Source organism: Hippocampus comes, unplaced genomic scaffold, assembly GCF_001891065.2.
Source record: "Hippocampus comes isolate QL1 unplaced genomic scaffold, H_comes_QL1_v1.1 scaffold159, whole genome shotgun sequence".
NCBI classification, from domain to species: domain Eukaryota; kingdom Metazoa; phylum Chordata; class Actinopteri; order Syngnathiformes; family Syngnathidae; genus Hippocampus; species Hippocampus comes.
In genome coordinates this window covers 639,901-661,962 of record NW_017805742.1, presented here as the reverse complement: position 1 = coordinate 661,962, position 22,062 = coordinate 639,901, and the positions used below count along the sequence as shown (strand labels likewise).

The window sequence follows — 22,062 nt, the reverse complement described above, 5'->3', positions numbered from 1 at the left end:
GTTTGTGTTTTTCACAGCGTTTGTTGAATATGAATAAATGATCAAAAAAAAAACCAAATGCCCCCCCCCCCCCCCCAAAAGAAAGGCTTTGCAGATTCTATTGCACTGCGGTGGTAGCAGCGGTGGCTATTGAGGTAATGACACAGCTTGAACACTTAGGAAATCATTTTCATATCCCACAGAAGCGAGACACGATGATAGCCTGCGATAACCGACAATCAGAGCACCCATCACCTGTCCTCGAGTGCTCAAGAAGAGGCTCCGGCGGGTGGGGGGGGTGACGAAATGGAAGTCACGAATGCTTACGTGGATGAAAATATCATATGATGTGATTTTCTTTCTTTTATGAAACAGTAACGTTACGCAAATGTCGTTTTTTTTTTTTTTAACTGGGGCTGAGACCAAATATCAACATTGGGGTGCATCATTTCATTTGTGATGATACATCGAAGTGGGATAACATATCCCAATTTGAGTGGTTGTACAATTGTGATACACAAGTATGGCTGCTCTGTTTACCGAATTTTTTTCTTTTTATAAGTTGCATGATACATCGAAGTGGGATAACATATCCCAATTTGTGTGGTTGTACAATATTGACACACAATTATGGTCGCTCTGTTTACCGTATTTTTTCTGCTTATAAGTTGCTACGGAGGATAAGTCTCACCAGTCCAAAAAAAAAAAAATGCATCATGAAACAGAAAAAAACAAAAACAAAGGTAAAAAAAAAAAATGCATCATGAAACAGAAAAAACTAAAAACAAAGGGCAACTTTTAGTTCTGAATGTGGAGATGGGATTCGGCCGCTGTTAAGTGCATCGCTGGATCGAGACGAGTGAGACAGAGGCCCGCAGGTCACCAAAAAGTCTGAACACCCCTGTTTTACCGTATTGATACACAACCCCCATTTCCCCATTGCAGGATTCACTGAACTGTGTTTGATTGTCTCCCCCAAGGACAAGGTTTGTGTTGGCATCAATGGCAACAAGTGCAAGCCTTCATTCAGCCTGACAGGCGTGCATGTCTTCTAACAGATGGCATTTAGGAAGGCGGCGCATGTGTTCCTGCGCGGCTCTTACATCAGCCTCTACATCCATTACCAAGTCAAAGACAAATGCTTGGCAGTTCGGGGGTGGGGGTGAGGGGGGGCAGTACACCCCGCCCGCACACCTATATACAATATCCATATACACACAGAGGCTGGGCGGTACACCTTGAGGGCGGGGATAATCACCAGGATTTATTGAATGGTGCCAGCCGCTCCTCACTCTATCAAGTCCTTCTTTATAGGCCCGCTGATAAATGACACTGCCACCCTGACTGAGGTTGGAGGAGGTGTTTGGAGGATGGGGGGTGATAGGGGTGGGGCGGGGTGGTGGTGGTGATGGAATTGAAAGTACAAAATGAGGCGCCGGACCGGCCTGAGCTGTCTGATGAGCCGTCCCCCTCATTCCACCCACCACTAAGCTGTGAAGGTGGCAATGGATGGCTGATTGTCTGCCTTCAAAACAATCGAAATGGACCTTAAGTCTTGTTTTGACACTACACGTGTCACCAGATCAGTGACTTCGCGGCACAGGGATCATTTGTCTATTTTGTTCCACCCCTATTTAGGGCTGAAAAATCAATCGAGATCAATCAAATGTAACACCATGACATTAATGTGAATCATTTATGGCGCATTGCATTGTGTGTTAGCACCTGAGCAGACTTTTTTCAAGACAACACTATGTGGTTGTTTTAAATAGACAAAGTGTGGATCTCTTTGTTTGATGTTTACTTGGACAGTAAACGAAAACTTGGGAGTGGCATTAAACAGCTTGACCCTCCGTTTTGCTCACGGCAACTTGTCAATCATCTCTCTGATACTCGCGGCAAACATCGATCACTTTTAACCAGGGAAAATATTTTCTGTCGTCATACAGGATCGACACGGCATTCAATTTTTATTTGAACTCGAGGTGCTACATATTGATGTCATGCGAAATCTGGGCCTTTTTTTAAGACATGAAAATCTACAAGTGAATACGCGGTTTAGTTTCTACCGCACTTTATGCCATCAAGGGGAAGAGCATTTTAGTGTTCTGCTGTCACTATATGTCATTGACATAGATTGATGAGCAAAGCGACATTATTTGTAGGAGATAATAGTTTTGGGACTGATAAAGAAAACTTTTCCCGCAGCAACCCTGATAAACGCACAGTGGTTGCAAATCACTACCTTAGAGAATGCTTGCATGACATTTTACAAATTAGCCAGCAAAATTCCCATGTTGCACTGGGGGCACGACACTCCTCACGTCATCATTTTTAAGAAGCTGCAACACTATTTTGGTGTCGGCGCAAAAATGAGATTTCGTTGCCTTCTCGCAGGCGCTGAAGGTCACGAGATTATTCATGTTTAGTCGGGACAGATCGGGATGGATGGCCCCAACCTGAGCCGCCCCGCGAAGCCCGTCGGCCGGGCCGCCAGTCAAACGGCGCAAGATGGATGACGCCGGCTGCCGAGGAAGCGGCTCTTGATCTCGTCCGGCTTCTCTCCCTGACAGGGCCTAGCGTCAGCCTCGGCTCCTAATTGAGCGGTTAGGACTGGCGGGGTGGGGTACGATACATCACAGCGGCCTAAGACAGGACGGGACACTTCCTCGCTCTCCCTCTCGCTCATCTGGGACGCGCTAATGAAAATCTGCGGGGCCGCATCTGTCGCTTTGCAAATTGAGCAATGTTTGTCAGGACAAAAAAAAAAAAAAAATAGGACGCTTTAATGCCAGGGCGAGGACATCCAACATTCACGAAGCAGGGCGGCCTTGAGAGGTTTCACCTCTAAAGCGGGGGCCCACGCCATTGTTGTCTGCCGCTCTTTTTTTTCTTCCCTTTCAAGGTTTTGCACGAGCATTTTATTCTTGTTATCCTCCTCGCTTAAGTGCACAGATTTCACAGCTTGCTAACATTTTCCAAATGCCTCCATTTTTCAGCATTTGGCAATAGCACTCTCGCCTCCATTTTCCTGTGAAGTTTAACAAGCCCTCTCTCCACAAATGATCAGGCGGTGGCCCCGGCAGAGCAGCACCCGGGGTGGTAACTCACACTTTTTTCGGCAACGCCGTCGAGGGGCCGTCGTCGCATGGAGGAAACCATTTCCAGCCCCGAGCGAGGAGGCGTATTAAACTTTTAACAACACTGCAGTGGAGTTGTGTTGTTGAGTCCCAGCAGCGACGAACATAAAACCTCACAAATACAAAATAGCTATATAATATACAGCCGTGTCTTCAGTGACCCAATTCGGTTTTTTCAAGATACAAGCCGTCGTCGTATGGTGACACTTTGGCGGATTGTAAACACTTCATCAAAAAAAAAAAAAAAAAAAAAAAAGGCTTCAAGTTGTGTATTGCCACTCCCGGTTGAAGTTTACAGTCAAACCAAAAGTGATTGATCTTGTGTATTTAACACAAACTCATAACTTCTTAAAGTCTGTTTAGCTTAATGCTAACAAACAATGCATAAAGCCATTGATGGGCTAACAGTTGTTAAAACCTTTTAATCGCTCCAAGTATACTTTTTAGGGTGGGGGGGGGGGGTTACCCCCATGCACACTTTTTGAGGAAAATCTAAACCGGAGATTTATCAGTGTTTAATTGAAGGGTGGTTAAATTTAAATTCCCCCAATGCAGTTCAATAGGGGACAATTATCGGCCGTTTTTCGCTATTTGCAGGTTGATCATATCCCCACCTGCGGCGAATACGAAGGTCCACGAGAATATTATTGCAGCTTACTTAGTGAGTGTCGATTTTTATACTGCCACCATAAGGAGCAGCGAAATGTCCACTAATTTGAAAAAAATAGGAAGAGTCGTCACACGGTTTACCGTGTGACATTTTGAGACGCTTGAACTGTTTTACCGTGTGAACACCAACCGCAATTGTTGACAAACTCATCGACTGATTCGGAGCAGAGAAAACGAACCGCAAGCGTGAAAGCAGCCGAAGTCTGCCTTCCCGTGTAAAGGTTGGAGATGAACTCCATCCATCTCCTTGTTGTCTGCCCGGTGAGACGTGTCTAATTAACGCTGCCCTGAATGAAAAGCCTGCTCAACGCGTCGCGTCTGAGAGCACATGCAGCCACGTACAATGTGGAGCGTCCATGTGACATCACATTGGCGAGATGAGTTGAAAAGACCCTCATAATTTATTGGCCCTGGCAAAAAAAAAAAAAAAAGCAGGCGAGATTGAGTTCTGTAGGAGGTTGTGGGAGGACGACAAAAGTCTCTTTTTTTCCAAACTATTATCACAGCCAGTAAGAAGTAGAAAGGAGAACTGGGCTCCTATAAAGGCGATTTGCGCATCACTCAAGGACGCGTCTTCAAACAAGCGGCGGCGGAGAGCAAAAGGTATAGACTCTGCCTTATTGTTACTTCCCTCCTCTTCAGAGACCAATTCGTCTGTTGACTTGAAGCTGAGCGACCCAGGCAAGCACATGTACGGCACTCAATGGATTAAGTTGTTGCCGTTTGCAATTCAGAGAGCAGAAACATTTCAGCAGGTCTCAAAGTTTTTTAAAAATGGTTTCTATGGAAGGTAACATGATGGGAAATATCAAGTTTCTGTGCATTCTTTGGTGTCAAAATCACAGTTGAACTCACTTGAATCAAGCTTTTCCTTTTAGGAAAGGGCAACATCAATCGTTGGTGTTCTTTTTAAGAAAGTTATGCACCTTTTTAATTTGTTTTTTTTTTTAACCTGGGTTTTTTTTGGGGGGGGGCAACGTCATTATTTTCGGAAAGAACATCAGTTATCTTTTTTTTTTCTTATGAGGAATTAAAGGATGCAAGTGTTCTGTTCGTGTGTCACACTGTCACACTGCCAAAAGCATTATGACTAACTGTCACATCCGCTAGCCAGAGCCTGAGCTGCACAGTGTTTGTTTTCAGTTCTCACAAATACACATTTTGTTAGACCCTTATAGTTCTCTGTCTGGCTGTTTAAAGTGGTTATTTGTAATTAAATTATATTAAATCCTGATAGGAAGTGACATAAGTTTGGATTTGAAAAATAGATAGCATCAATGTTGTTTTGGCTAGTCGAAACATGCTAACATTTGAAAATGTGTTTTTTTTTTTTTAAAACATTTGTCTGTCATTTGGCCAATCATAAAATTGTAAACTACAAGGAGTATTGTGGATTTACTGTGCACACATTTGGGAACATCTCAAGCACATTTATGAGAATTACTAAAGAAATATTAAAGCCAACTACTAGCCGAGTATGCACATTACATCTTTTTCAGGTCTGCCGTCAAGTAAGATGGTACGCATTCTTTCTAGCTTCTTTCCAATCATGCTTGCTAAATAAAACTCATCACGGCAGCTGTTTGTCACCTCAACTCGGGAGCCACCGGAGAACTCAAGTAGCATTAATTTAGTGGCACTCCTTGGTGCCATCTCCTCATATTTATAAATTCAAACAGAAGAGCTTCTCAAGGTCTTTAAATGTTTTCCATTCACCCCCTTTAATTATTCATGTGCTATCTGCTGTAATTTTTCAGATTTTTTTTTTTAACCACCCCTGCCTCTCCCGCCATGCTTTTTGCTAAATTATGGATGTTGCGCTCCCCTCGCTCGCTCGGAAGCTCTCATTCAGTCGGCTCGCGTCGCTCATAACATCTCCCCAAACAGGCCAGCCGACATGCGATTTATTCGCCGTTTTTCAGCCCCACCCATAAAAGCTTTATCTCAGATTTCACGCGTCTCCTGAGTGGGGAGGCGGTGAGCGCTTGGCAAAGTGCTTGATTTTGATTTACGCTCTTGACGGGGCGGATTGTTTTTTTGTAAATGACAGTCCATGAAGAATTACACCGAGTGTGGTGTTTGTGTCGTGAAAAATAAGGACTTGTTGGCATCCCGAGTTTTTGGACTGTTGAAGATTTAACGCCTACATTAGTTACTTATGCTAGTCCTTAACTAGCTAGCCATCTCAGCTTTTGAACTGATTATGTACAACTTCATATGAGAAGTGAATATAAAAGGTTTTGACTGAGTGAAAATGAACTCAATGTCAACCATAAGAGTGATTTTTGCTATAGAGTTACCCCCACAGAAAAGACTCTTTCCTTGTACTCAGCCTTGTGACCTCTTTTGTGGCAGTACACTACATCCACGCTGACTCCAAACACCTGCTCAGACTCCACATCTATCACGCCAGTGACTTTGCTCCCATCTGGCTGGGCCGCGCCACGTGGGAGTCGGGCCTCATCTGCTTGTTTTTGGGGTTTGGCGTCAAAGGCGATGTGGGAGGGAATCTGCTTTTTAATCGGGGATCGGTCCTCGCTCGTAGGGAGCGGATGGAGTTTGTGGTCAGTCACATCAAACTGGTGACTTCTACAAAACATCAGTATGTCGCAAGTGTTTGACAGAATGAAGGCACAAACCGTGGTGTTAGCTTCTCAAATGACCATAGCCGCTACCTAGCTAGTCATGACAGCCTTTGAACTGTAAATGGACGACCAGGCCCAAGACATCAGCGTACACCACAATTTTTTGATGAAGTGGAGACAAACCGTTGTTCGTGGCTAGTTTGTTAGCCGCTAACTAGCCACGTCGGAGATGTCAGCATACATCACGTTTTTTTTGACTGAGTAAAGACAGAAAACCATGAGTTTACTGCGCTATTAACTAGTTTGCCGCTTCATGTAGGCTACAGCCTTGCGAGAAACAGCAGCATATTTTGCAAAGTTTTAACAGAGTGGAGACAAAGACGGACAAGTTCGATTCTTACATCAGCCTCTCATAGGTAGCCACTTTATGTACGACCGATAGCGAGACAACTCCGTACAAGTCTTTGCCAAACAGGCAGACAAACACTCTCACAAAGCGACAGTTACAGGAGCGTAAACTCACCGGCACATTTGGTCCGCGCCCTCAGCGGTGGTCCGGGTGCACCGGTGCCACCTTCCAGAGGCCTGGTGAGCAGAACGCTGATCTCGTATTCAGTGTCAGGGTCCAGGTGTCCGATTTTATGCGTGGTTTTGTCAACGGGCTGCAGGTCGTACATGGTGCCCGACACAGTGCGGTATTCAACCTCCCGGTCAACGATGGGGCCGTCGCCGTTGATGGAATTGGCGTTGAGCTGGATCCACAGGTAAGTGGCACCCACGGCGGTCAGCTGTGGCGGCGCGATGGGCACCGGAGGCTCTGGAGGGGTAAAAGGGTTTTAGTTGGATATCTGATGACCATCTTCACTCCTGTCACCCTTTTGTAACAAAAGCATTTGTCACTGTCCCACAACTATTTTGTACTTCACACCAGACACTGAAAACATTCCTCCTTTGGAGGCAGTATTGGCTCTGGAAGACGGAATTAACAGAGGATGGATAGGTCGAACAGCAGTGCAAATTTTAACCCAAGACTCTGGCTTCTTTCGCCCCAGCGCTTTGAAAGGAATTGTTGCGGACCAATTTTAAACCTTGACGGGTAGTATCAGAATCAGAACAAGGGTAGGAGAGTGGAAAACTGGAACAAAGGTGAAAAGTTTAACTCCTGACACTCCCTTCTTGGGCCTTGTTGCGTTGAAAGCTATTTCTGCTGTCCAATTTAATACTTAGCAGACACTGAAAAGTTTTCGCCCTTTGGAGGTAGGATCAGAATCTTAACGGGCTCGACACCGTCTGCCTGTTAGCGGATTCAGCAGTGCCGGGGCAAGGGTGCAACTTATCCTAACTTCTCCTTCCTTTTTGTGTCAAAAGCAACAGTTGTTTTTGTTTTTTTTAATATATATTGATTAAATGTTATACGCCACACCGAACGCTGCCATTTACCGCCTTTGGAGCTCGTGTCAAAACCACAACAAAGGCGTGACGCGACCAATGTGTAAAGGTATGCCGCAAAGCCGGAACTGGAGTGTCAAGTTCAAATTAATTTCTCCCACCCTGTTGTGATGGAAGCAATTACAGCTGCCTGACAATTATTTCATCCATCACGGAAATATCAAACTCTGTCGGGCTTTGTGAGAAAAAAAGACGTGGTAGTAAACATATGACGACTTTGACAGTGACCTTTTCCTCCATCGCGTTCCAAATATTTGTCTAATCTGTTTTAAACCTTACGGCATCTCAGGCCTTAAGGAGCCTTCTCCACATGCCAGCACAGGTTCTTTCATCTATTTCTGGCATTTTAATGTGCCAACAAGATATCATATTCAATTCTCTACACAACTATACGTAATGTACAGATTTTTTTTTTTTATTATCACATTGAACGTTCTATACAAATGTTATGCACCTCTAATAGACCTTTCTTACCTCAAGGAATGCTCTACCGCATACAACTCTAATCTACCATATGTCGAACATATTTGATGGTCTATACAATTCTAGAATGCCATATTTAATTAATATTGAATGTCCTATACAGTTCTAATGTGCTGTGTGTACACTGTACACCATATACAGTGGTACCTCCACTTACAAACGTCTCTTCATACGAAATTTTCAAGTTACGAAAAGCCTCAACAGGAAAATATTGCCTCTAGTTACGAACGAAATTTCAAGATACGAAAGGTAAAAATACAGGATGAGCTGCTACTCGCAGCTCCGAGTTTCCTGAACGCAACATACTTATAGCTGCTCTGCCATTGGCTATTACCTAGCATCTTCCTGGCATTCCATCCACCGTATGTGTCTATGCAGTGTCCTTGTCATTCGCTCCTCGGGCCGTGAGGCATTCCGATTGTTTTACATAAATGTGACTCACCCAGAAAAAGTGTTCACCGGTCGGGCAATCGCTCACGATGCTGATGTTTGCCTTGGACATTTTCAAAGGATTGTCAAAAGCCGACAAAAGCAAACGTCCTTGGATACATTTTTTACAAACCACTTCTGAGAGAGAACATGGACTAAAGAGGGCAAAAAACGATGAGGACGCAGTTAAAAGTTAAATGACCATCATTTTTCATCTTTATTCTCTGTTTTTGACATTATGCAGAAACCTCATTTATTGAGAAATAATCTAATTGTAACGTGTATTTTGTTACATATTTTGATGCATTTTTATGCTTCACAAAATTTATGTCTGAATTTTGGGGGGCTTGGAACGGATTAGGGCATTTACATGCAAAACGCGTTTCTACTGACAAATTTTCTAGTTAAGAATTTTTTTCCAGAGCCAATTAATTTCTGAAATAGAGGTACGGCTGTATTTAATGTTCTGTACTGAACAATCAATGCACCAAATTTACATTACATTTAATGTTCGACACAATTGAAAGTCATATTTAAATTGCATTTAATGTTCTATAAAACTAGTGAACCGCGTCTAACCGCGTCGTGAGAAATTACATGCATTTTTTTTTCCGGTCTCAACTCTCATTTGCATACTTAAAAATCTTCCACATCCTCGAGTAGAATCCTCGAGGATAACCTCCCACGGAGTCATCACAGCGTTTGGCCGGTGGAGGTTGTCTCTCGTAGGAAGCAGATGGTTCGCTCACACTGACCTCAAGTCACGGGTCCCTAAACTGCGTCTAATCCAAGCTGTCCAACATCACCTCGAGCCAACCAGCTTAGCCAGCAGACTGTCGGAGGTGTCCGAATCTGTCTTTGTTTTGGTGGGTTTTCGGGTCAGATGTCTTTACATGTCTGAGTCTTTTTAAACCACGCCACCCCATTCAACATCCCAGACAGAAATGGCGCAGTCCTTCTGCTCACATGCTTTCAAAAACAATTTTGAAATCGTTGGGTGTCGTCTCGATGATGCGCGATTGGCTCCTTGGGCGGGATTTGCCAAAACCTTTAACAGACTCGCAAAAGAAAACACGGCGAGGGGAGACGCTCGAAAGTGTATCGCATGGTATAAATTGAACCCCAACGCGGTCAAACCCCAAACTCCGGCTGCCTTTCCCAAACGTTTCCTGCCGTCCTGACAGAGGTGCCGCAAGCTTTGTCCGCCGCTCCACAAAAGCGCAAGTAGCTTACGGTGATGAAAGCATGTAGGTGCACTAAGCCTGGCGTGTTAAAAATGACAGATTAACGGCGTGAAATACGCTCAGGCGCTAGCACACGTGAGGGGTATTAACGACTTGCTTTTTCGACCGCGCGTCGGCTTGGAGACGGCCGACGGTGGGCGTGCGACACGGGCGGCTAAACGCGGGGGTCGGCGAGCAGCTGTCGTCGCGATGTTTGACCACACGGCCGAGCGGAATGGCGACAGCTGCGTCCTCCTCGACTGCAGCATCTGCGGACTAACAAATTCTTAGCCTACATACGTGTCGAATGTGCGAAAATAAACCATATTATGTGCAAGCTGGACGACGACTGCAGCGCAAATTTTACATTTCGCAGTGACATTTTTTTTGTGCTTATGAATCATTTTAAAGCAACTTTTATTGACATAATATGAAAACATTTTTTAATGTTATCCTATTCCTGCATTTCACTCCCCCCAAAAATTAACAAAAATAAATGAATAATAGGTGGAACTCACTGAATTCCAATAACAGAAGTAGTAGTCGTATGCAACAGTTGACGCGCAAAGCAGCGGTGTCACTGTCCTGTTGATTCATGGTAATAATAATAATAATAATAATAACAATAATAATGAATCCTGCTTTCATTTTTTTTAACCGAGAGGCTGCCTCCTCTCTTGTTAAGACCCCCCCCCCCCCCACCCCCCGTCCCTGTTCTCGGTGGCTGTTCTCATTAACGCTGACACGGGCCAGAATGCTCAGCTGGACTTCCGTGAACCCGAGGAAAAGGAGCCCGGGTCTAGACGGGGAGAATAATTATCGTCCCTTTCAGAATCACTACGGGAGAGCCTATCACCAGGATGGAAAAAGGGAGGAAGGTTCAAGCGGGCCGATCCGTATGGCACGCGCACTTCCACATAAAACTGGCATGAAAATCAGGAGTGATTATCAAGGATAATCAAGCGTTCATTCTCCTCCTGTTGACCAAGGCGGCGGCGTATTGTAATGAGGCGGGATGAAAAATCCACACTCGCACTTAACTGTGGTCACTCCCATACACATTTAAGGGGGGATTTACAAGTCATGGCTCCAAGAAGTGAGGAGAGGTGGGGGAGTGTGGCGGGGCGGGGGGTGCAAATGGGGTAAAGCACTTGTTTTATGGCAGCGGATGTGGAGATAAGACAAGATGACACTTAGATGCGTGAAAAGGCCGCTTTTTCCTTCCTCGCAGAGATTTTTAAGGGGAGGACGCATTACGACCAGATCAAGCTAATGACATAAATATTTACGATTAAAGTGCTGTTTGGAGTGCAAAAGATGGAAGGTTGTATTTGGAGAGTGGGCCCTCTCCCCGATTCCGCGACACAGAACCCGTCTCCTTCAATGCGGCGACTTGGAAAAGTATAACAACTCCACAAAAGACATAAATCTTGCTGGATTTCTTTATGAAGGAACACTTTTTGTACGAAAAAACAAAATCCTGAGAAATGAATATGTATTTGGCTATTGAAATCAGCACAACTGAAACCTGTGTGAAATGGAACCCTTTCATGCACCCTGTAACCCGACAACATGATCAGCTGTCCACTGTAGTAGCCGCCGTCCCTTGAAAGGGTTAAAACTATAAACTGAAAAGGGGATCAATGAAATGATCACATTTGACAAACGTTTCAACTGAACCAAAATCTCACGAAAGGATCAAATTCACACAATGGATAAACCCATGCATGCATTTTGTACAAAATTTGACAAAACTCTCATCCGTACCCGATGCTTTTGTCATATCCAAATCCTCACATCGAACAACGGTTTGTACCAAATTCTGCTAAAACCTCACAAGAGGTGAACATTTTTTTTAAAGTCGATTCTTAACATGGGAAGAAGGCTGATCTGGGTTCGAAGACATTATCTCCCTTCGCCCACTCTCTGTTCTGTCCATTCTGGCGTGATTGACAGAACTCGATCTGCAGCAGCAGGATTAAACCTATCAATCACATAAGGCTCGGAGACAAAAAAAAAAGGGGGGGTGGTGGGTGAAGAGACAGGGCAGAGGGGGGGTGGCGGGAAATCAAGGCAGTAAATTCAATTGAGAGCACACGGAGAAGATTGAGGTGAAGAAATATAGGAGGCCATTACTGGACGACTATAGGGGCTGTAAGGAAAGTGAGGCCTTGCAGCGAGAGACGACTCCATAAATTCATATCAAATGACTGGAGGAGTCAAACATCAGTGAGGCTACTGTAAACCTGCCGGCTGCTTGCCTTTGTGATCCTTTAAAGCGCCATTGTGCTCAGTCAAGGACGGCCTCCATTTTACAGTGAAAAAGTCCTCCAGATAACAGATCACCATAAAAAAAGGGGAAAAAAAGGGGGTGCGGGGCGGTTAAAAGTGCCCTCAAGTGTGTTTATGTAGCTTTTGCTTCTTGTTCATCTCCCTCCGACTTTGCATGAAGGTCAGTGCAAGGCTCAATTTAAAGAGCACCCAAGTCCCAGAGCGTCAACCAACGTAAAGCATCAAACTGTTATATGAAATGATACTAAATTTGGAAAAGGGGAATGAGATTTGGATCACAATAACATCCTCCCGACGGTATTATTCAAAGTCCTACTAAATCTTCCCAAGAAAGATTACTTTGATTTATTTGGCGAACAATTTAGTACTAGCAACATTCAATCGCTGTTGTGACCAATTCAGCTATTATTTTATTAGATTATGTTCAAATCCGGTGGGTGAGTGGTTAGCACGTCAAACTCACAGTGCAAAGGTCGTGGGTTCGATCCCGGCTCCGGAGTTTGCATGTTCTCCCTGTGCCTGCGTGGGTTTTCTCCGGGTACTCTGGTTGCCACCCACATTCCAAAAACATGCACGGCAGGCGAATGCAATACTCCAAATTGTCCCTAGGTGTGATTGTGAGCTTGGATGGTTGTTCGTCTCTGTGTGTGCCCTGCGATTGGCTGGTAACCGGTTCAGGGTGTCCCCCGCCTACTGCCCAAAGACAACTTGGATTGGCTCCAGCGCCCCCCGCGAGCCTTGTGAGGCTAAAGCGGATCGGAAAATGGATGGATGGATGTTTACAGTCACCCAAATAATTCCATGTTTTCAAGAAACTGTACTGGACATTTATGTGTGTGTGCAAAAATCCAACTCAATTCTTACCAGGGGAGACAATCAATCACATTCTCCTCTGTGAAAGTTGTCAAATCGGCCCTGAAGTGGCTGTTTGATAACAAAAATGGCAGTCTTTTGGGACATGGGTTCTTGAGACATTTTTTGTTGGCGTTTTCACAACGGACATGCACACCAAATTTCAGGCTGCAGAACCCGAATCTGTCACTGGGGGCTGAATTGGACAGAATCAACACTCACGCTTTATGGTCAGCTCCCCGTAGTTGGACACGCCGACCCCTTTGTCCGAGTGGACGATGCATCGGTAGCGGCCCGAGTCACCCTTGGTGGTGTTCTCCACGTCAAAGGTGCCGATGAACCGACGGTTGTTCCAAGGCTTCGTGGCCTTCATCGGGGCCTCCCGTCCACCCATTCCCTGTTTGAACACACAAATACGAATGGTTTCACCTCGCGCGTGAGTTTTTTTTTTTTTACTTTTGTTTGTTTGTTTCAGTCCCAATCGTGAATGATACATAAATCACACTGCAAGGCACGGAGAAGCAGCACCTTCTCCCCAGCTGTCATCCCTTACAGCGGGCAGATGGGGTGGGGGGAGGGGGGGCATTTGTTCATTAGAAACGTTTCTTCATCGCTGTCATCCGGCTGGGATTTGGCCTAATGTTTGTTTTGCGGCTCACGGTGCTAATGACGACGCATTTGTGAAAATGATGGAGTACCTGGCAACGGGACCTTTAAGCCCGCTGATCACACGACTGACGTCGCATGTTAGCGTCACAGGCCCGAAAAGGCTGTGGCTGCCAGATGCACTACCTTTGTCGCTCGGATCAAGGTCGTCCGCAGGCTGCTGTGTGCCGGAAAAAGAAGGCACTCTCCACAGAGCCAGCGTCTATGTGGGTTAAGAGCATACGGCAGTGAGCTGACACCTGTAATCCCCTGTCTGCCAGCCAGCGGGCTACATCCAGGATGCAATGAAGCAATGTGTGAATGTCACAGCTTGAACTTTCGACTTGTCACTCAGATTTGGAGACGGAAAAAAAAAAAAGGGATCTTGGAGGTTGTGTTTCAGTCGAAATTATAGGAACAGAGAAAGAGTTCAGACCAAAATGGAGGTAAGGTTAGAATGAATTTGGGTAATGTGAGATTGAATCAAGACCTTGACGGGAGAAACGTCAGGACCATGGCAATGCAATACCAGGTAAAAAAAACAAGACCAAGGCAAGAGTACAACAGAGCAAAGACGACGATAATGTCACACCAAATAATGTGAAACCAAGTAAAGACCAGGGCCAAGGCAATGCGAGACCAAATAAAGACCAAAACAGTTGCAAAAGGAGATCGAGCAAAGACCAACACAATATAAAATAGTTTAAAAACTAAAACTAGGCCATTTGAGGCTAAATCAAGACCAAGACGGGCAGCGTCAGATACCAAGACCAGTTTATTCCGAGAACAAGACGAAGACCAAGAAAATGTGAGGCCGCATCAAAACGAAGACGAAGACGATGTGAGACAAAATCACAATGACGAGACTAAAACGTCGCACCGACTCAAGACCGAAGCAGAGGAAATGTAAGACCATTTCACGCTTGAGACTGAGTACAAACTAAAACCAAGGCTCTGGTATTATGCACAAGTGAGACGAAAGGATCAACTTGTGCAGGTAAATGGAGAAAAGCCTCACCTGAAGCCAGAGCCGGAAATTGTCTCGCTTTCGTCCGTTGACGGTGCAGTGAAAAGACGCCGTCTGTCCTGCGTTGACCTCCACTCCCTTTATCGTCAGAAAGTGTGGTGTGTTCACTGAGAAACAACAAAAAAAAAGAACATGATTTTTAATTTACTAGGATAACATCACGAGCTCAAAAGTAATCATTCCGTATTAATCCAGTGAGTTTTTGCTTGCTGATACATCTCCAAGGAGGAAGCATATTTCCAACTTGCTTCACTTTGCCACATCCAATATGGTTGCCCCGTCGACATACTCAAGAAGGTGTCATTGTACATGTAATGTAAAGGATGTCTGTGATGGTACAGTGGTTACTTTACTTACGAAATTCATTTGTTCTGGAAGAAATTTCTTAACTCGAAAATTTTGTAAGTAGAGACGCGTTTTCCATGTAATTGCCCTAATCCGTTCCACCTCCAAAAAAATTCACACGTAAATGTTTTCTAAAGAATAAAAATGCATCAAAATACCCAACAAATACATGTTACAATTAGATAATGTAAAAAACAAAGAATAAAGAATAAAAATAATGGTCATTTAACTTTTAACTGTGTCCTCATCGTTTTCCGCCCTCTTTAGTTCATGTTCTCTCTCAAAAGTGGTTTTTGCCTGGCGTTTTGGAAAGAACTGATCCAAGGACGTTTGCTTTTGTCGGCTCAGAACGCCTCATGGGCCGAAGAGTGAATGACGAGGACGCTGCATAGACACATATTTATCTTTTTATCTATCTTTAGACATATACGATAGAGGTCCCTCTCAGCCAATGGGATGCCAGGATGATGCTGGGTAATAGCCAATGGCTAGCTACAGGTATGTTGCGTTCAGGAAACTCGGAGCTGCGAGCAGCAGACCATACTGTATTTTTACCTTTCATATCTTGAACTATATTTTGTAACAAGAGGCAATATTTTCCTGCTGAGACGTTTCGTAACTTGAAATTTCCGTATGAAGAGACGTTCGTAAGCAGAGGCACCGCTGTACTTGCTTGCGGTTGTCGCAAAAGGTGCCATTCAAGATGAGATCAGTAGTGCTACGCGAATGGATGGAGCAAAAGTAAGTGCTGTCGGGTAGTAGGCCCCCAGCGCACGCTTATTTCGGAGAGGGGGGATGGACTAGGACGGAAGCGCTTCAAAAGGACAAGGACGGACAAGAACGCAGGACGATTACGATGTGAATAAGGATGAAGATCAGTAGTGCTACGCGAATGGATGGAGCAAAAGTAAGTTCTGTCGGGTCGTTGCCCCCCAGCGCACGCTTATTTCGGAGAGGGGGGGGACGGACTGGGACCGAAGCGCTTTAAAAGGACGAGGACGGACAAGAACGGAGGACGATTACGATATGAATAAGGATGGCGAGAAGGTGACGGATGCGCACGGACGCCGGACCGGCAAAATAGGGTAAAGTGCCCATCACAGCAGGTGTCTCTGTGGCGAGTCTCGCCGGTAAACGAGAGTAGAACAGACAAAGCAGACTTAAATGGATGCCCGACTTACACTTTTGTATGTGCTACCTCATGAAAGTCTGAGGCCCGACTCGCTTCGTGAGGAAGAAGGCGACCACCTAAATCTCCAGAACGAGACACAAGAGGCCGTTCTGCTGCTAATTGCATTGCCGCTTTCCTTCCCCCGCACGGTGAGTTAATGATACCGCTTTTCCAAAAGCATTTTCATGTTGATCGTTAGCGATTACGGCTATGGGTAGGTAGGTAAAACCAGGCTTCAAGGCTGGTGATCATGAAGGTTACATTGATGAGGGTTAGGGATTTTGGGTTAGGTTTTGGTTTAAGGGGCAAGATATAGGAGCTTGGGTGCTGTGTTTGGGTAGAGCTAGTTTCAGGAATTAAAGTTCAGGGATTGTACTTGGTGTTTGGAATTAGTGTCACTGTGCTCCTAATGAAAAAAAAAAAAGTTCCGGAGCCCTGGGTGGCAGTTAGGGCGTGTTAGTATTCTAGTAAGTCAGCTGGCGTTGGTGTTCAGGTGGAAATTTTTGAGCAAGAGGCTCGAGCAATTAGTGCTGCTGTTTCGCCGAATCCCAGCGCTGAATACAACAAAGCGTTCTTACAAAAAGCATTTTTCTTCATTCCAAACGGAGCTCATTATGATCAGCACATCGGATATTCCGCGGGAATTTTTTTTTTTTTTAATGTGGAACATTTTTGATGAGTGCAGGCAAAAAATAGGGCAATCTCGCCGAGCGACCTTGATTTGAAACGTAACCGAATCTCTTAAGACTGTGGGAGAAAAAAAATCGAATTCTATTGCTTTCATCGCTAAGAGTTCTACTTGTGCTTTTTTATATATATAAAAAACAACCTCATCCTTCAGCCACGTCCGCTGTCAATCTAACTACCGCCCCCCCCTCCCCCCCCAAAAAATGTATTTTTCTTCATACATTTTAACCCTTTCAGGGACAGCGGTTACTGCAGTGGACAGTTTACCATGTTACCGGGTTACAGGGTGCATGAAAAGGGTTAATGACGGGGGAGGGTCACGGCATAATCTTGGATATCCCTAATGGTGGGATAATTAAAAAATAAATGCCTTCGTGGTTTTGCCTTTCAGTCAAAGGGAGAGGGGATTGCCCCGAAGAGGAACATTGATTCCACCTTAAGCCCCCCCCCCCCCACACACACACACAGACAAATTTAAACATTCATCACGTTGCAAAACGAGTCATCGATTGCCTTGGATACATTCAAATGCAACACATATAGTCGTACGAATCCATCGTATTGATACAACAGTTGTAGGAATTGGGCCACTTTCAAATGGTTAGCAGGTCATTAGCATTTAACAATCAGAGTGTGATACTTGCTGCTATAGTGTCCGAAGGGCAGAGCAGAGTCCAAATCAATGGATGAACTCATGCAAGTTATTGATTTAGACTTTTAAGATCCGCACATGCGCGTGCGCTGCTCAAACTTGGATGGATTTCATGTGTTTTGAATGACGTTTGCAATGACTAAACATGATATGATGGCTGCTGACGTACCTCAGTGTCACTTTTGTGCGGGACAGAGGGTGCGCTAACTCTAAACATGGGTTGAGTGGCTTAAAATTTTTCGGGAGACTTTTTATTTTAAGGTTTCCCATCTGGACTAACAAGACTCAAAAAGCACACACATCCTGACAAGGCCTCCTAGTCCCAGAAGCAGCGGCCCAAAATCTGCAGACGGAAAAATCCCAAATACGCTCGTACTTGCAGTACAGTATACATCCGGAAATACTGAGAGGAATTTGAATGCCTGAGAGATGAGCCGCTTTACTGAAGATCCTTCAGGGATGAAAGAATGAAGATGGGTATTTGTTTTTCGTTCGACTTTCTTTCCGCAATCTCTCGCTCCGACATCCCGGAGCGAACCGTATGCTGGTAAATCTTAAGGGAGCTACAAGGAGAACGTTTTCCTGCTGTCCTTTGTTTGAAGAGCGGGCCTTGAAGAAAACAACAGTGTATATTTGGAAGGGTGTCATGCGAGGGACAATGGCTTTTTGATGATGTTTGATGATGGAGAAGAAGAAAAGGGGCGGACTCACTGCACTGATGGCCTTGGACCAGGACGTCTTTGACGGCCAGCATGCCGTGCTGCCCAGAGGTTACGGCTTCGAACACGATCTGGGGAGCAGAGAGAAGACTCATACGGCAGGCAATAAAAAAAATGCGTCGCTGTCTGAGTGCTTAGGAGAGGGAATGAATCGCATTTTTTTTGCAATATGTCCACGCTGATGTGCATTGTGACATGCGAGACGATTTGTTTCTCTTTCTTTCCTTAATAGCGCTGTTGGCTTTGTAATACGGTTTCCGTTTGGGTTTGCTTGTCAAGCAAGGTCACCTTCCATCAGGTTAGTTAATTGGAGTTGCCTGACACAAGACACATGCAAATACATCATATTTATTTGGACTACAAATACAATGACATATTTTTTCGTTTCAAAAAAAATAAAAAATACCCCCACAAAAAGCGATAGGAGTGATTTGATTTGGAAAAAATAAAGTCATAAATCAAGCTAACGCTCTTCGGGTAAGTGGTTGGGACTAGGGATTAAGATGAAGGGTAAATCGGAGGGATGCGTTTGTCGAGTGCGGGTGAGGGTTTAGGGCCATAGGAGATGGGAGTTACATTTAAAGTTAAGTGGTTCGATTTTGGGCCGACGGACTTTAGGGTCTTTAGGGTCTCGTGGTGTTGGTTTTGGTTTTGGTAGAATTAAAATTAGGGTGAAGGTAAAAGTTTTTGGCTAGTGCTAGCATTAGCGTGAGGATTCGGTTTAGCATTTAGGTGATGGTGAGAGGAGTTCGGGTTCAGGTTTCGGGTTTGTATTTAGGACTTAGTTTCCTGATTTAGGGTTTGGGCCTATGTATTCGGGGCTAATGGCTAGCGAGTGGTTTAGAGACTGTCTGTCGAATTTGGTGGTCGACTTTAGAGCCGGTGGGAGGCTTTAAAGTTAAGGTTAAAAGTTTAGGGCGAGGAGTATAAAGTTACAGCTCAGGTTAAGGTTTTCAAATTAACCCTCATCTAAATTTCACAACTGAACATCAATTAAGCCTTGTGGCGTCTGTCTAGTGACACATTTGCACAGCTGCTACGTCAAGTGTTGCTCCTCTATATGGCTCGCTATCTCACTGACCAAACTTCCCAAGAAAGCATACCACATTGTCAAATTGGAACCCACGTGACCCCGTTCCGAGGCGCAAGCTGTCGGGTAAACTACAAATGGTCCGCAGGCCTGGCTTGAAGGCGTGTCTCTCCAGAATGTCAGAGTTATTTACTTGCTGGTCTACACTTGCGGTAAAAATGGAAACAGATTGTCCGCGCCTTGCCAATTTCAGGGTGGGGCGCACTGACGCCTTTACACTCCCTGCTACTACACATGTCCTGCATTCCATTAGTCCACGCGCACAAACGTTTTTATTAACCGGGCATGTTCTTGCATTACGACGACGCACTCAAATGCTGCTCTGAGGCTTTCGCCGAGCATCCCAAATTCCTTTTGTAGCCTCCAAATGCGACAGCGGAGACGCGTACCGCTGTCATGGACGGGGGGGGAGGCCGGATGCCTTCAGATAAGGCTGCCTAATTATTAATTCCGCGTCGAATGTGAAAGCGAATATCTGGGGCCGCCAATGATGGCCTCATTACGGGCTAATTTAAAGGAAATTAAAAGGCCGTGCACTTCACGCATTGCCATCAGACAAATGAACTGGACCCCGCCGCCTAATTGAAATCCTTTTGTTTGTGGAACAGACATCAGTCATCCCGTCTTAATAGCCGCGATATAATTGATTCCGGCGTCGACGATAGCGCCTGGCGTAATTGGGCCTGACCTCATATTCGCGAGGGGGATTGCGAGCCGCAAACGACGTTGCCTCCAAAAAGTTCAGCTCCCTCATTTGTCAAAGGGACGGGCGACTCGCCAACGCCACCGTTGCCCCGCTCCCCGAGGGACGTTGCTAAGTAGTACATTACATTGGCATTGATTAGCTCTGCCATTCACCCTACTGTATTGAAATCGAGACGGATGAGCACGTGGGGTTTTTTTTCTTTTCCGCAACAAACGACGGCTCAACACGCGAGCGAAAATTGTTCGAGATGATTGACAATTAAAAGTTTTCTGCATGACCCAACGAATAGGTAGTTACCCAGGGCGTGATATCCTAAAAAGCCTTGCTGGTAATTAAAAAATAATTACGAATCAGGTGGCTTCCCTTTGACGATTGTGTAGGTTACCAGGCAATTAAAGATCCCCATAATTAGTGCCATGTTGTTAATTAGAGACGGTTTCAAGTTTCGTGGCCGCGGGTTGTACGGAGATCATTACCCTCGCCGTTCCATCACGCGGCGTTTGCAGCAGACGCGGTTCATTTTCGAGTCATAGTTTGGTCTACAAATAGTTGAAAATTGGGTCGAACAATTACTGTAATGTGATTGTTCCTTGCCAGTTCATCATGATAATTGCCACCTTTCACATGAGAAGTATTCAACCTATTTCGTTTTTTTTTTTTTTCCTGTATTGGAACCTATTCTTGGCTCTCTAAAGCCATGGCTAATAAGAAGTTAGTAGTCGGTTCTAAGACTTTTCGAGACCAGATTTAGCGTGGGTCACGGCGGACAAAGTTACGGCGATCATTCGCCCTTTGTGGATGTTTTTGCTCTGCTGAATGACCTTAAAAAGTCCATTCTAAATGACCGGGATCTCACCGTGTAGTGAAAATTGCTATTTTTAAAGCAAGCAAAGGCGATACCAAATTTTTTTCCCCTAAATCATCCGTGAGCTTTTCATTTTTCGGGGAATTGTTGTAACATGAGTTTGAAATGACGTGAAGTGCTTTGGCATCAAATTTTGTGGTGTGACATATGCGCAATCTCCATTCAAAAGAACAGGTGAAAGCATTTCCCTCTGGCACAGGACAACGCCCCCGTAGCGATTTTAAACACCTACAATATCTTTTGTCTACATGACCCAGCGAATAGGTTAGTTTTGCACCATGGCCTCCAGCGGGGACTTAAGTGACCCAATCCAACTCTTCATAAGACCATCGCGTCACAAAATAAAACACGGTGAAAACACAAGTAAATTGCGTTACCAGCTTGGTCGGGGAACAAACATAACTCGTAAGTCAAGGCACAACTGTACATGCAGCTTGCTCTTATCTCAAGCTTCATTCCGGACGCATTTCACCAGACTGTGATTGCATTCATTCGTCTCATAGGTCTGAGGGCGCTGTAAATAGTCAAAAGCTCTCAACGGTTGCCTCCCGCACTCTAGTGTCCGTGCACCACTCATTAAGTGCCCTCTTCTAGCTCGTGTTCAGCAGCGAGAAACTCAGCAGCGTCCCTTGTTAACCGAAAATATCAGGCCGCCTTTGGTTTTCCCTCTTCACCACCGCCCACCCACCACATAATGAAATAATTCACAGACGGAGCAGCCGGCCCCACCGTCTGGAGGTTCAGGGGTCTCTCTGCATCAATTAACATTTGGTGGGCTCGGGGAACAAACCCGGCGAAAGACTAATAGGGAGGCGAGTGTGAAATCACCCTGCCCCGGCCGCCGGTGATGCGCACCGACCGGTAAGTGAAAATGAGTTTCAGAAATAGGGCTGAGATGGAGGAGCGAGTGAACAGATTACCATGGATACAGAGATAGCCTCAGGAATCAATACGAGGTGTTTTCAATGGGACGCTATTGTTTGGGTCTCCTCAAAAGAAGCACTGTGCCTGGCTCGGTCTTGTTAAAAGGCTTTAATGACTTTGGCATTACCAC

At 45.1% G+C, this 22,062-nt stretch overlaps 1 protein-coding gene across 1 annotated transcript in view; it reads right to left on the bottom strand.

The window, feature by feature from the left end:
- LOC109524158 (protein tyrosine phosphatase receptor type M) overlaps positions 1–22,062 on the bottom strand; it is a 157,626-nt gene that overhangs the window by 90,394 nt on the left and 45,170 nt on the right. Inside the window, exons 4-7 of the mRNA XM_019883806.1 lie at positions 18,340–18,418; positions 14,765–14,880; positions 13,324–13,498; positions 6,897–7,190 (exon numbers count right to left, since the gene is read on the bottom strand). Coding sequence (XP_019739365.1) covers positions 6,897–7,190; positions 13,324–13,498; positions 14,765–14,880; positions 18,340–18,418 — 664 coding nt within the window. The remainder of the gene's footprint in view (positions 1–6,896; positions 7,191–13,323; positions 13,499–14,764; positions 14,881–18,339; positions 18,419–22,062) is intronic.